At 41.5% G+C, this 16,279-nt stretch overlaps 1 protein-coding gene across 8 annotated transcripts in view; it reads left to right on the forward strand.

Annotated features, from left to right (window-relative positions):
* spire1a (spire-type actin nucleation factor 1a) overlaps positions 1-16,279 on the forward strand; it is a 75,936-nt gene that overhangs the window by 28,457 nt on the left and 31,200 nt on the right. For all 8 annotated transcript variants that reach the window (XM_088928969.1, XM_088928971.1, XM_088928972.1 and 5 more), the window contains exons 3-4: positions 3,619-3,855; positions 10,860-10,985. In XM_088928969.1, coding sequence (XP_088785095.1) covers positions 3,619-3,855; positions 10,860-10,985 — 363 coding nt within the window. The remainder of the gene's footprint in view (positions 1-3,618; positions 3,856-10,859; positions 10,986-16,279) is intronic.

Consider the following 16,279-nt stretch of genomic DNA (forward strand, 5'->3'; position numbering starts at 1 on the left):
ATATCGCTGTTAATTAGTATGTCTTCACCACACTTGCAGATGTCCATTAGGGCAGCTTCCGTGCGCCCTGGACTCATCACTAAAGAGGAGCTGGTCCACTGTGGCCATGTCCACCAGAGGTGTTGCTCCAGCGTGCTGATGGAGTGAAGGTGTTGCTCTTTTGAGAAACGGGCAGTTTATTTCCTTCATGTTTTTTCGTTTTAGTTTTCACTAGGCCCAATATTCAGCCTGTGCCTAATTAACTCTCTCGCATATGAGCCCGATTTAGGGTTTCTGCAACCGCCAGAGTCATTTGAGCGTGTTGAATAATCAGTTGATCAAAACCCTGACAAAAAACAAACAAACATTTAATCAGTATTAAAAAAAATACACTTTAATTTTCTTAAAACATATGTGTGCAAAAGTAGATAAGTTTCTTTTGATGCTCAGTGTATATAGTTCCTGAATTCACTTTTGGTATTGTAATCCATGGTATGGAAGTAAAATGCTGAGTAAGAAAGTACGTTTTTGTGTTGCCCAGCTTAGAGCTGGGCCAGGTGTCCTCTCTCTGAAGTTACTCTGGTATTCAGGGAAGGGCACGCCTGTTTAAAACAAATGTGCCTTACTAATTGTATCAACAGATAATTACCCTAAGAGCCTTTGTGGAAAGATTTACCAAAGGTGTTCACTGGAAGTCAGCCCTGATAAAAGGTCTTGTGCTTCTACAGCTGTGGTTTGGAGTTCAGTTTGACATTCCAGGCATATGAATCCACCTGCCCAACCCAGGATTAAGTACTGTACGTACTGTACAACATGGATATTCCACCTTGGTTGCTCCAGCACCCATTCCCAGAAAATTTGGGAGCGCTCCAGAGACTTAACGGTAAAGTAAAAGTAGATTCATCTTGGGGAGCAGTGGTTAACATTTCTACCTTGCAGTGCTGGGGCCCTGTGGGTTCAATGTCTAGGGCACTACCTGTGTGAAGTGTGTCTGTTCTACATGCGTTTGCGTGGGTTTCCTCCCACAGTCCAAAGACATGCTGGTAAGAGAAGATTGGGTGTGTGCATGTTTGTGTCTGTGTGCCTGCCCTGTCCAGGGTGTATCCTGCCTTGTGCCTGTTGCTTGCTAGGATAGGCTCTGGCTCCCCTGCAGCTCTGTATTAGATAAAGAAGTAAGAAGATGGTTGGATAGATAGAATCAGTGTCCTTTATGCTTCTTCCCAATTCTTGCCTTGTTCTTCTCGTTAGTATAACTTTAACGCCCTCACAGCAGGGATGAGAATGATGTGTGTTGTCCGAAAATATCCAATTTTCCAGACTTGGGGATTTTCTTGCCCTTTTTCCCAAAGCTCCAGCAAGAGATCTAGTTCATGAGTTAGAGCTCTGCTGAAAAAAGCCTTCACATAATTTCCATCTTCTAGGCAGTGTGAGGCAGCTTTTTAAAACCTAAACAAAATGTGAGGATAAAAAAGTGTCGACTTTGTATCACAGGGATCTTATTGGGTTTTCATATAACTCATTAGAAAAGTCTCAATTAGAATATTATGTATGAATTTGTCTGTTTTATAGGAAAGACATTGCTGCTCTCGAATCAGTCCAGAGAAGAGCAGCTACATGCATTCATGGGTCTAAGAGCTTGTTCCACGATGACAGACTGGAAAAAAAGAAAACTTTTTAGTCCCAAATGGAGGATGTTATAAGAGGACTCGATGCAAAATATTCTTACTATAATACTAGAAACGCCATTTTCTCCTTCTTGTTTGTAGACGCCAGGACACATGGGTTTGGTCTCTGTTTAGTTACTTCACTGACCGGTCCAAACAGTTTAGATGCCCTGTTTAAAGGGCCCCACGTGAATTATTTCATTGTAATTCTGGGAAGTCAAGAATGAAATGTGATTATGCGGCTTTTGCTTGTGGAGTTCTCCCATGCTATTCTTAGCTCGGAAGCATTTGTCTCGAGCATTTGTCTGATCCTGCAGATTGGCGGCTCCCTGATCAATAGCCATTTCATTAACCCTGGTCTCCAGTTAACCCTTTATGGCCTGGTGGGCCTTGGAAGCTCTGCCAGGAAAAAAAAGGAAAATGAGCCCCGAATCTGGCTGCCTTCCCTGCCGAGCGCTTTGACTGGCAAACGCAAGCCAAGTCATTAGAAGAGAGGAGTCGTTATCAGAGTACTGTAGCACTTGACTGAATTAAAGAAGGTTTTTATGTGAATGACATTCATTTCACTATGGATGACAAAAACTGCTGGTGCAGCTGGTTTTTTTTAAACATCTGAAAATGATTTTTTTTTGGCATATTTTAGCTCTAAAAGGATTAGACAGCTCAGCCCTGATAGAGGTTATTCCTAACCTTAGGACACATGTGAGCATGAAATTTCTAGTTAAAAAATGTAGTAATCGCAGTATCCACTGCTTTAACAACAAAACAACACCAAGACGTGACTGACAACATGACTGAAGATAACGACTTCTGTTTCTTCACATTCCCCAAGATGATGGTTCTTACTGCTGGGCTTCTATTCTGTTCAGGAAGGTTAAAAGCTGCTCTCAGTTAAAAATGTGACAAGGTGTTTCCATTGTGTTTAGCAATGTATAGTAAACCTGACCACACATGGAACAGTTTTCAATATTGATGCATATGACATGTTTATAAGTTTCTTAATCTGTATTCTCCATTTCGTATATCTCCTAAAGATAAGACTGTATGATCTTTTTTCAAGAATAGTTGAAAAATATAAAGATAATTATACAAAAAGGAATCCAAAAGCTTTCAGTCAATGCTGGCTAATGCACCAGGTTTATGGACATTATGATGGTGAGGATGTGTCCTCAGAGAAAAGATGGGAACAGAATGGGAAAGGTTTGTTCTTTAATAGTTACATCCTATTAATCAAATATTTTTCCAGAAAAATAATACTGAAAAAGCTTGATGCCACACTCTGTAGCTTTGCAGATTCTTATTTAGAGAAACAATAACCACATTCACTCTGAGCACATTTCCAATCTGGCGTGCTATAGTCACTCATTTCCTTTGTTGGGGTATGATATGATAAATATAATATTTATATATTACCATTTTAAATCTGTATTTAGTCAAACACTCACAGTGAATGTGAATAAAGAAAAGTAAATAGATCACATGCAATGTGTAATGTTAATTGCCTACTGTTGATATATAGGATGCAAAAGCATACAGTTATATGTAAATGTTAATATCAGTCTGGTCTCAAATGCCATTGAAACAGCTGGAGAAAAAGTCCTGTCCTGGGGAAAAAGAAAATATCTGGAGCTTGTACAAATGAGTCTTGTCCCCACTCCCCATTGCTCTAGAACACAGCATCACAGTATTGTGCATCTCTCTCCATTGCACAGGTATTACAGTAGTGAGTGGCGATTCACACACAGGATGCGCTTTTTTAACTACAAATTGGCTCTACTATTGGCGACTAAACACTGCAATTAAAAAAGATGGGAGCAACAAAAGATTCCTTTGTTACCCATGATGTGCGTGTAGGTCCTCAAGAAACGTCCCTCTTTTCTTTAAGTCTGTGTGCGCGGAATGGACACCAGCGCGAGTCCGCGGCTGTTTCTGGGACTGATGGGCAGGTGTGTGTGTGTCTGTGCCCGGCCTGCAGGTCATCGAGTCGCTGGGCATCATGATCTACAAGGCGCTGGACTACGGGCTGAAAGCGAACGAGGAGCGCGAGCTGAGCCCCACCCTGGAGCAGCTGATCGATCGCATGACCAACATGGCGGAGCAGGAGCCCGATGGCTGCCCGGACGAGGGCTACGAGGCCACCGAGGAGGAAGATGAGGCCGAGGAGGATGCTGGCACCGCGCCCAGCGTCCGGGGCTACAGGGATGTCATCAAGGTAGGGCTTCAGACCTCCACAAGCCCGACAGCTGGGCACGCTCCCGCGGTCTGGATAGACAGTGTTGAAATGTGTTAATAAGCAGCGCTGGGGAAAAGTAGTCCAGGTACAGGTACTGGTTCAGCACTGGAGAAAAGCATTTCACTGACGTATATTGTACATGTGTAAATACAATGGGAAATTACACACTTTGTCTGAAAAGCAATTTCATACATCTCCCTAACTTCATTTAAAACCGTAACCTCCTTTCGCAGACAGCTTGCAACTGTATCCGATTACTTTCCAAAAGGAACTTTCCCCAATACTGTTGATAAGTTTATGTAAGTTTAGAAATTGGATTCTTAGATGCATGTCAAATGTTGCAAATGAGACAAACTTATTAATCCCATCTGGCTTGATTTTTTTTTTTGTGTGCAAATAGCTCAAGGATACAATAAGCTACAATCTCCTTTTAAAAGGGTTGTGAGTAGAAAACTGTTTAGCCACGTTGGAACAGAGCATAGTTTCTCAATTGGATTTATAAGGGCTTGGTGTCTCAGAGTCTTTTGTTTTTCTGTCCTCTGTGCTTAAAAAATATATTTTTCTGTCCAAAGTAAAAGCAATTTCTGAAAATTGCTCATGTATTGCGCATTTCTAAGTAAACCGAGTTCCGGAAATGAGTGACTTCTCCACTGAGTTTGGAGACATTGAGAAGTTGACATGCTGTTGTCTGGCATGGCTGATATGACAGTGCTTCTGTTCAGTCAGCACGCTAATGGCATAAATGGCAGTAACTTGAATTTTGTTTTTTTGCTTTCCAACACACGTTGTACGTTAGTCACATGCCTAGCTGTCTGGACAAAATGTTCTTACAGAATGAATACAGCACCCAGCGCTGAAAGAAATTGTTCTTGTTTTCTATGTAAGAAACAAGGCTGACGATCTGCTGAGACCCCTCCCAGTCTGATCATGCATCTCTCTGCCAATAGCAGTGTTTTCAGAACAGTAGTCGGTTCTTCAAATTGCCGTTTTCACCAGTATGGGACCAGCTTAGAAAATTATCTGTCTGTTTCTTGTAATTTATATCAGCTCCCGTTTCTACAGCTGGGTATCTTAGGGCAGCAGTCTGGGAGAAGTATGTGGCTGAGGGGTACCACAGCAGTGTCTCACCTGGGTTTTGAACCCACAACCTTCCAGTTCTGAGTCCAGAACCCTGACCGCTGCACCAGACTGCTGACTTAACTTCAGCTGCGTGTGGCTCTAGTGAGCTTCGTTTCCTCCCTTTTTACTCAGAAATGGACAGCCTGGGTGAAGAATTCAGATTCTTCTGATCAGTTTAGTGTCACCTTTAGGATTTTGCTTATTTTTAATTACAGATCAGCGTTGATTTCAGAGTGGCTGACACTGAACGTGTTGATTGGTGAATTAGATGAGGCTGCGAGCTGAAAAACACACTGAATTACAGATTACTGAAGAACATCCAGCAATGAAATGACAGAGCAATATTACATAAAGCACACAACAGTCAGTGGGGAAGGTCCTATGGCAACATCGCAGATTAGTGAAGAAGTCCATATACATTATGCATAGGAAATGAGAAAACTCTGCTGTGCATATTCCATATTCCATGCAGCTTGCTTCCCACTACGTCATACGGAATCTGAAGTAAGGATTTGAAGCCTTTACTTCGGATGGTGTTTTCATACAGACTCCATGTGTCAGTCACAGTCTTTGTAGGTTTCTGCTTTAAGCTTAAAAGGCACTTGAAGCCACTTTGTGTCATATATTCATCTAAAAAACCTATAATAGAAGTGTGTGTTGGCATAAGAAAAAGAGCCTTTTAGATGCACACTGGACCTCCAGGACCAGGATGGGACACCCCTGGGTGAGTTGTTTTTGCCCAGACTTGTTTTTGGATCTCCCTGTTGATTTTGGCAAGAGGTCAGTTGAGTCATGGACTCCCAGGTCATTGACAGGCTGTTGTGCTGTAACATCTTGCCAGGCTAGTGATCGCTGGCTGTGAGCTCCCCAAATGGCAAGTGACTGACAGCCTCAAACATACTGATGCCACAAAGCTATTGTTCTCTTGATAAGCAGGGTGTCTTCGTTCTGCTGTGCTTTTCTCATTTAGATTCCTCCAGACTTGACACTCAACAGGTAGAACCTCCTCCTCACCTGCTCTCGCAGTATTGAGGAGATGTGGTATTAAGGCAACAGAGTCGGGCAGGAGTCTTGGTCATCATGTCAGTCATAAATGATCAGTTAATCAAACTAACACCAAAAACATTCAATCAATATCTAAAAGCCTACATGCACGTATAGAATGATGGTGGATTTCTCTCGATGCTAAGAATATAATCAAATACTAAATAGTGGGAAATGCTGCTCATGGTGATGATTATATGAGATCAGGCCAGCATTCTGTTCACAAGAATCTTTTTAAAGGTTTTTATTCTGTGTTTTAGGCCATTTATTCCAATTACGCAACATAAAACGACAGGTCTGATGACGTTTTACAGAGGCACAATTAATTAAAAAGAAATCCCTTTATTAATGATAGTCCTTGTGAATTAAAATTCTAAATATGCAGACTTTTACTGAGGGACCAGTACCGGTATGTAGGCATTGCCATGGACTGGGGAAAGAGCACAGTGGACAACACTTGCTTTTTTGAACAAGGACACCAGTGAAAGCTGGAAAATAGGAGGTTTTTGTCTGAATATTTTTAATTTTGTAAACATTTTGGGAATGTGTTGTATGGAATGCTGTCCATTTGTCAAAATACTGAGGATTATACTTCATTGTTTTCTAATCAAGTTCAATTCACGGGGAACCATAGTGGGTTAACTTATGGAGCATGTTAGGTTTGATTTCCCAGAACAAATGAGGATAATGCTAGTATATCTGATTTTCAGACTGAATTGCCTGGAGCAATCCTACACTGCAGTGTTTGTGGGCTTTAGTCTGGAAAAACACACTGTAAATAACGAGGGAAGGAGCTTAAATGTATGCCAATGTAATGTGACATGATTATGTAACTTCATTTTTTCTTTGTTAAGGAATTTTGTGGGATGCTGTCTAGTTTTTTTTAAAATTCTGTGTAAGAACTGTGCTTAACCAATAGGATCTCTCCTCAACACTTCTGTGAAGTCAGGTGTTGGAGGTGTATATGTTTGCAGCTCATTATTGTGGTTTTCCTAGGTCGTGCCTCAGGGTGCTCAGGCACAAGAAATATGTAAGAAGCTTAGAAAGAATTAAAAATAACAGCGTGAACACGCAAACATACAGCACAGGCAGCTTAGAAAAACTCCTTGTGTGGGGTGTTGAAAAAGTGATATATTGTACGTAGTGATATCAGAATGTGTTTGATAGGGACAGTATTCCTAACAACTAATTAAAGTGACTGCTGAAAAGAGTGGATTTGTTTAAACAATCAAGATTTCCCTTTAATGAGACAAGCAAAGTAAAATTCCCACCCTCAAAACAAATAAGGAAAACTTTATCAAAACTAGATTTAAAGTGAGTATTTCTTTGGCAGAAAATATGTACTGTGCGTGGGCATGTGCCATTCATGTAGAAAGATTAACTGTAGAAAAAACAATGCATACCTCCCTACATATTAGTTATATTGTACATACATTTTAAAACTATTGTTTCAATAATAAAACTGTGGAACCTACCTTAATTAGACTTCATTTTCTTAATCACAAACTCATTGTCTGAAAGACAGTGGGACCCCCAGAGGCTGCGCCTACTGGGGGTTTTTCTCTTGGTCTACGGTAGCTGCACAGTATTGTCGGCTGCTGTAAAGCACTCTGTGGCAAGCTAATGGGAAGGGCTTTGTGGCAGACAAATGATTGATGATCTTTATTGTTCCATGTCTAGGTGGGAAATATTTATGGTCATATGGGGTGCCCTACTCCCCACCTCGCAACCTTCGCTCATCTAATTCTGGTCTCCTAACTGTCCCCCAAGCCCGTCTACATTGTATGGGTGACAAGACCTTCTCCTGTTATGCCCCCCAACTCTGGAACTCTCTGCCCAAGGATATCAGAGAGTCATCTTATCTAAACTCCTTCAAATCCAGACTCAAAACCTTCTTCTTTAGAAGAGCCTTTATTTAACTGTTTCAATTCTTTACCCCTCTGCTCCTACTATAAGTACCACCATCCACGGTCTCCTCTGTGTATTGTAATTGTGTTTTATCTTGTGTATTCTTTTTATTTATTGTTGTTGTCATTCTGTAAAGAGCTTTGAGAAGCTACCTTTAAAGGAGCTATATAAAATAGTTTATTATTATAATTTTGGGGGTGAAAAATCTAAATCAATATTATTTTGTGTTTGACTCTAAATTTATTTTTTTACTCTCTGTACACTTCTCTTGAGCTGGCAACACGTCTCCTGTAGCCTCTGAAGAGTGAAATGATGGCTGGGAGGGAACTCATGCTTAATTCCTTACTTTTACCAGTCTAGAAGAGACTTGTGTGGTTTCTTTAACAGTACAGTGAGGTGTAACCTCAGATTTTTTTTCTTTATTTTATGGGCATTAATATTCATATCTATGAAACAAACTAGCACATGCAAGCATTCACTTGAACAAGGTCTAGTCTGTGCATGCTTTTCCACAGTTCAGTAGCTAAAATTCTCTGGCTCCAGGTAATTGATGATTTTTCACATAGTTGTTCATGCACACCCAAGTTAAAACAATGTAATTTACTGCGTATTGGACTAGAAAATTGCACTATTCGTGTTTTTTTAAAGCAGTGCATATAAATGTTTTTCTATGCGTTTTGATCATTTACAGTTTCCTCCAGATTAGGTTTGAATTTCAGATTGGCTAATGTCTCACTTAAAAACTCTAATTATAGTAATGTTACACTGTAAATGTAATGGCATTGTACAGTGTAAAATAATATTTATCATAATTTAATTCCAGAACAAAATTTACTCATACCTCTAAATATTCCTATTGCTAAAATTCAACTGAAATTAATCTACAGTAACATGATCTTTGCAAGTGCAGTGGAAGCCTCTGGCAGTATATAGAGACTTTTGAAAGTTTACTCTTTGCCTTGGGTATGAAAGGAGTAAATAAACAGGAAGTGTACTATACAAACTATAGTTTTCTGGATATAAAGTCATATTTGGCATAATGTGCAATGCTGTTAAGTTTGCAATATAACATTTTACCATTTTTTCTAGCAAGAAACATTTCTCAGTCTGTAAGCCTTACTGGTTTTTTTAATCAGAGCTGTTTATTAAGTTGAACTTGCTTTATTGCGTGATCAGGTCTGTGTTTCTGATTGATGGATTAATTTAAAAAGCCTTAGGTAGCGCATTTCACCTTTTTAGCATGAAATGAATTTTAAATTCAGTTTTATTGAAGACAGTCAATAGTGTTATATATTCTCAAAGAATCCATCTTTTCAATTTTAAGGAAATTTAAAGTCTGGGGGTTTGAACATATGTTACCTGCAGAACTAGTACTGATTAACATTTTAATTACCTTGTAGCAAATCACCATTTTTAACAAGGGAAACCATTATTACTTAGCTTTAGTACTTGATGATAAAATGTCCACAAGAGACCAATGCAGGTGAAGTGAAGAAAGTTTTGCTTTTTACTTTCCCTTTTGTTCTGGCCTCTGTGGATATTTTCACATTTCAGGTTATCGCTAACATCGTTTCGAGAGGGAAGACAGATGGAGGAATTCATTGGGCAGTTTCTCTGTAGTGTTTACTTTCTTGTTTCATCTACAGTATGCTGTGGTTTGCTAAACTGTTAAAAGCTGTTCGTCTTTGCTCTAGTTGTCCTGTTGATTGGGGGAGACTCCAGACAGTCACAGCGATTTTCTTCAGCTGACGTTGAGTTTTGTTAAGGAAAGTGGGGGGAGAAAGTCCGCCTTCGTTTTGGAATGTCATGGAAACGAGGCTGATGATGGCTGATGTGGAAGGAGTGACATGAGTAAGAATAAGAGATACTAAATTTTCACGATAACATTGAGTTCCTCTTTTACGTATGTGTAACGCATGACCGGTTTCTCAAAAACAAAATATGCTGACCCAGGAACAATTCCCTCAAGGGCAGGAGAGACCATGTCAAAAATGTCAGCAGACTGGTTAAATCCATTGTTCTTATGAACCTCCAGCTGCTTTCACTGGAACTTGCAAAACATCACAGCTTCACAGAAGGCCCAGCACAGTGATTGTCACAGGGAGTCGGAGCTCTGAGCTGTTTTTTTATGATTTATGATTTTTATTATTCCTTTTTTGTGGGAATCAGATAAAGGGATCAGATAAACTTTTCAATTTCTATAATTTTGCTTTAAAAAGGTATAGCGAGTCCTTATTAGATTAATTAAAAAAAACATTTTCTGTGATGGTTAAACCCTAAAGTGATCCTAGTCATGCCTGTGTTTTTCTTTAACTGACAGCATGTAACTGCACAGAGTGTCTATGTACAGTACATGAGCAAAAAATAGTCTGTAGTGGTCTACACCTGCCAAAGACACTGATGAGATTGGGTTGTGGCCTTTCGGAGGCCTCTCATAACTTTACTCACTCAAGTGTATTTGTTTTGGAAACATGTTTCTTCTCATCAAATGCTCTAATCAAGATCATTCCTCGCTTTCTTCAAGCAGTTTTGCTAAATGAGAACTTGACCTCTCACAGGGGCAGAAACTGGTTTAATTTGATGGTCTCACTGTAGCTCAAAGCATGTTGGCCTTAAACTGGGATGTCCTCACCTGAATCCCTTCCAGACCCAGTGATGCATGATATATATAAGATGCAGAAACCTCGCCGTAGCAGTGGTAGCTCCATTGTGAAGGTTTCGGGTTTGGAGGCGAGGCCATAATCACTCCAAGTGAAGTTTTGGAGGGTAAAAGCCAGTTACAGTCTCTCCAACTGTTAGGGTGAATGAAGTTGAAGATTTTCCCATATCCCTGCATCCTGCGAAATATCTCCCTCACTGCCTTTTCAAGAACAAGCTGCCTATCGTGTGATCTTGTCCTCCTCTCCTGACAGCTGTGCTCCAGCCACCTGCCGAGCTCCTCGGACGCCCCCAGTCACTACCAGGCTGTGTGCCGCGCCCTGTACGCCGAGACCAAGGAGCTCAGGACCTTCCTGGAGAAAATCAAGAGTGCGAAAGAGGTAAAGCGAGTTCTAGAGAGCAACCGGGAGCCTTGCTGTCAGGTTACTGTCCACATGGCAAGAATCTGGAGCACAAATATCTCCGAGATTGCATTTTTTATATATATATATGTCCCCTTTATCGGGAAGAGTTATCCACTCTGCTTGCTGTTTTTGCCCTTCTTAGCACATTCTCTAAAGCGTGAGAGGTGTGGCCTGGTAAGAGCTCGTCTCGGACTGGTGCGTGCTCATTGGACATCACTCGCTCGTTGCCAGTTCTTCCTTGTTGATTGGTTTTGGAGCCCCTGTGTTAAAGGCCGCCCCTTTTAATATAGCTCCCTTCGCATCACGCCTCTCCCTTGTCCCCACCCTTGGTGGTGTGTAGGGGGAGGAATGTATTGGGTCTGTCCCTGCCTGAGGGATCCAGCTCCTGAAAATCGGTGTTGGGTGGTAGGCGGGACTCTTCTTCTAAAGCAAACGTTTGATCTTCCTTAGTGAATTACTAATTGACTAAGTGAGTTGGGTAAACATAGCTTGCTGCAATCCCTCTGCAATTAAATACGCCAAAGTTGCCTGTAAACCCCTCCTGACATGACGATGGGCAGATGCAGCAAATTCTAATCGGATACTGTACTTGCTAAAGATTGTTTTCATTAGGGGAAATGCCTGTTTTTAATTTCCAGTGTTGTGCTCAGCGTGGGAAAATTGCTGCTCTAACTTAATAATATTCAAAAGACTGTACAGTCCTGTTGTCTGAATGATTTCAATGGGACTTTGCCTATTTTACCTGAAAACTACTCTGCTTGGTAATGCTTTCCTTTGGGCCAATGCCTCAGACTTTACTTGTGTCCACAGCCTCCTGCTCCGATACTGCTGCCTTTTTAACTCTCGCATTGGAGGCTATGCTTCTGTGCACATCTTTTAATTTTTTGTTAAAAATTTAAGTTTTAAAATGTTCATCAGTTGAATCATTTTTATTCCTGCTACTTTGATACTGCAGAAGTACTCTTTCCATTACTCATGGAAAAATGCCTGTACATACAGACAATTGAAGATGTATTTAGCTTCCTACTGTATATGATATACCATATACAGTACACATTTCAGTGAAGATTTTGTTCCATTGACAAGTAAATAAAGCCTGTGGTTTGGAAAATAAAAAATTAGCGATCAGTCTGGGGCAGTTCTCTCGATCTGCTTTATTTAAACAAATCTGAATTTTGTTGAATGTCATAGAGTTATAGTAAGCGATCAGGTATCGCAGTCTGTAGCAGTCGTAGGTCAATGTTCAGAGAAGGGCAAGCATGTGATAACCAGAAGTGCAAGCACGCGGAAGGTTTTGATGCAGGCCAGCGTGCGCAGTACGTGCAGGAGACATGTGACGCTTTGGGTAGTGTTGAAGCACTGGGGGCCAGTGAAAGTGAAGCAGGCAGTCACACTCTTGTCATAATCGGCCTCCCGCCCGGCTGCACCCACCCGGCTTCCTTGTGTTCCTCCCGTTTCTGTTTCTGCAACCGTCCCACTGAACACACGCGCTGCCCTCCTCAAGCCTGGCACATGGGCCTCTTCATGTCAGAGCTGCTTCTTCACTCCCCGCGGGCCTGTTTGGCCTCCCTCCCTCCCAGGAGGCCTACAGTACATCCGTGTCACATGACCCGGATTTCTCAAAGGAAGCTGTTACTGACCGAGGCGGGGGGGAAAGAAGGCCAAAATCTTACCAATATCATGTTTTCTTTCTGGTATCATGAAAACGGGTCGCTATAAAATGCTTGCAAGTCTAATTAGAAAAAAAAACACTTTTTCAGTTTACACACATTGGGAGGTATTTACCACAGGAGATTCTACAGAAACAACAATGGACTGAACCAGTGTATTTCATAGGTGCAGTGGAATCGGATACCAAAAATATAAAATAAATATAAAATATAATGGCACGCTGTAACAAAAAGTGAGACTGCCTTTGTGTCACTATTATGGGGGGGAAGAAAAAATGAAAACAACCAATGTACCAATGACTTCAAGACTGACTGTACCACATACCAGACAACTGATGGGAAAGACTAAGGTATAACAATTGCGAAATTAACATCAACTCTTTCCCAAACAAACGTCTGAGAAAAACAAACCCTCACAAAGGCTGTTGGTCTATCGCATAAACTGGCTGAGCTGAGACACAGTAGACCATAATAGTTTCAAATCCAAAGGTGAGGAAATGTGTTTTTATTCCCTATCAGTCTTGAGTAATATGGGCAGTGCGTATAAGCGCTTGAGTCTTTCTTGGTCACACATGCACAATTAAAGAGGTATGCACCACTGGATGTGATCTGTGGGTCTGGAAGTGTGTGTACTGACCACACACGATTGGGATTGTAGTGGGTAACAGCAGTTATTGCAGTTCTACAGTAACAGCTTTTCTTTCTTTTTGAGATAATTCACATTGTGCACACTGTTTCTTCAGTCCTCTACTGGCTAAAACGTATCCAGCAAAACAAAATTACACCCTTTTTATTGATAAAGAAAGACCTTTAGAAAAAAGATGTCAGATTTAACCTTTTAAATTTTTTTTTAAATGTTCAGAATATTAAAAATGGTATACCTGCAGTGCACATAAGAAAATATAGAACTTCAAGGAACACAAGAGGGCTTTTAAAATGGGGACAAGTATGTTATAATTTTTTGGGTATCAATATTACTTCACTTCACTTCAGCATTTCTGCTGCGGTATGTAGTGAAGGGATCCTCTGCATGACAGTGTTGTGGAGAGCATGCAGACCCAGGGGGCTAATCCCCAGACAGATGGAGGGTCCGCCGGTCACTGACCTACATCCATACAGCGATGCTCAGCTGGTCGTGTCCTCCGCACATGGACCAGGTGAAGCAGAGCTCACACTTGTGTGGGGAAAAAAGAACAGCTTGGGCCGTGCCGCCCCCAAAACTGACCTCTCGTTACAGTACGTCAGGGTGCCTACATTTACAGTGTCTGCTTTTCCTCTCCTCCAGTAGCACAACACTGATGCTGGCCGCATGTTGAAACGCCTCTGGTCAGATCCAGCCTGTAATGAGCATTACAGCAGCCATGCAAGTGACCCACAGAGATTAAACATTGAAATGGAAAATAATAATAATAATCATCATCATCCCTTACACTCACATAGGGCTTTTCTGGACACTCCACCCAAAGTGCTTTACAGATAATGGGGACTTCCCTCCAAAACCACCAATGTGCAGCCCCCACCTGGATGATGTGACGGCAGCCATAGTACTCCAGTACGCTCCCCACACACCAGCTCTCAGTGGGGGGGAGAGCAGAGTGATGAAGCCAGTTCAGAAATGGGTTTTATTAGGAGGCCATGATTGGTAAAGGCCAAGGGGAAATTTGGCCAGGAGACCGGGGTTACACCCCTACTCTTTTTGAGAAACGCACTGGGAGTTTAATGACCGCAGAGAGTCAGGACCTCGGTTTTATGTCTCATCTGAAGGACGCCGCCTGTTTACAGTATAGTGTCCCCGTCACTACTTGGGGTTTAGGACCACATAGGTCACCACAGGGTGAGCACCCCTGACACCTCTTCCAGCAGCAACCTTAGCTTTTCCAGGAGGTCTTTCTTCCAGGTACTGGCCAGACTCACACCTGCTGGGCTTCAGGGGGTTGCCAGTTGTGAGATGCAAAGAGACAGAACTGCTGACATAGCTGACAAAGCTGTATAGGTGGCAAAATGTTTCATATATTTGAATCTTTAAATGAACTAAATTCTTGAGCGTTGGCACGGCGAATTAACACCACCCAATCGGAAAATGCATGGAATCTTCACTGAGAAGTTTAAAGATCCCTTTGGCTCAGGGCCACCCCTCTGGCTGTAGGGTCCCCTTTAGAGTCGGGAGATAATCAATGGGGAGCTGGAGGGGAGAGATGCAGAAAGATGAAAGCAAGTGAGAGAATGGGGCTTCATATAATATTTTTAGTTTTTCGGGAAGTGATGTCATGGAGGATTACAGGTTTGCTCAGCAGAAGTGCCTCTCGAACCTCTGTGGAAAAACTGCATTTGAACCACAGTACTTGGCCTGTTGGTCTTTTTGTTTTGTTTTGCCTCAACCTAATCTCCTTTAAATCTGGAACATAATATGGATATAGGCTTTTGTAACAATGAATTATATAAGACAATGCAAACAGAGCCTTTGCAAACGACTCAAACTAAACCAGAGAGCACATGAAACATTTCTCTTTTGTTTAGCTAACCATGATTTCTCTAACGCAACATTTTGCGTATGTATGGACTGGGCCAGGCCGCCGTATTCTCTGCACTGGTTCATGACAAACCACACCTGCCTGAAGGTTAACTGGTCAGGGGCAGCCGGCATCATGCTTTGGATTTCTTGAAGTGTGCTTTTAAACAGTAAACGAAAATATTAGCTCGGGGGTCATGTGCAGCAAAATCTTTTTTTTTTGGAAATGTAACGGGACCTTTCAATCAACAACTGAAAAGAAAATGAAGGGGTCCTTGCCGATCAGAGACTCGCGATCAGACGAAACAACACACTGTTGCACTGATAGAAAATGAGAGTAGACACGTTGTAACATCACTCTAGTGAACAGAATTCAGAAGGGGAAAATGCTAAACAAGATAGTTACCTACAGAAGCACGACACAGTGCAACAAATGCACGAACGTTTAATTCCTTTTAATTACAGCAGGTTGCTTGCATGGCAAATACAATACCGTATTTTAAGCTGTGCGATTATTAGAACCTCTGGTGCTACCAGAGTAATGTTTCTGGGAGGCATAGAGGAAGCGAGCAGTGCTGCCGATACAAAATGTTTTTCCTGAAAAATCGAATATTAACAGACAATTTTAGATTGTAATTTGATTTGCATATATCAATCATAGAAGAAGAATGAGCATTTTCTGAAATGATAACTTGGTGGATGTGTTTCTGCTATTAAGCCCCCATCACTGTATGCCTTTATCCCCATTAATTTCCAGCCGAGCTGAGGTCAGTTTGCCTAAATCATCCCTGTCGGTGACCTCTAAGCAGATGGTCTGAAAATCCAGTTCATACTGAGAGGAAATATACCACAGTATGCTCTGCTGCTGGGCTTGTTCCATTTTCTGCACCTTTTTGGGGCTAGGTAGTAGAAAGAATGGCAAAGCATTTTTAATATTTTCTTACCTACACCAGTTTTTAAAAGAAGAACCAGAAAAAAACACATCCCTTAGAAACTCACTGTGGGGAACTGATCACTGACCCAGCTGGGTCTATAAATAAGTGTGACAAAAGGGAAAAACCATCGCCGCCTTTCAGATCGTTTTTAGGTTC

Source organism: Atractosteus spatula, chromosome 12 (assembly GCF_055471065.1).
Source record: "Atractosteus spatula isolate fAtrSpa1 chromosome 12, fAtrSpa1.hap1, whole genome shotgun sequence".
Classification (NCBI taxonomy): domain Eukaryota; kingdom Metazoa; phylum Chordata; class Actinopteri; order Semionotiformes; family Lepisosteidae; genus Atractosteus; species Atractosteus spatula.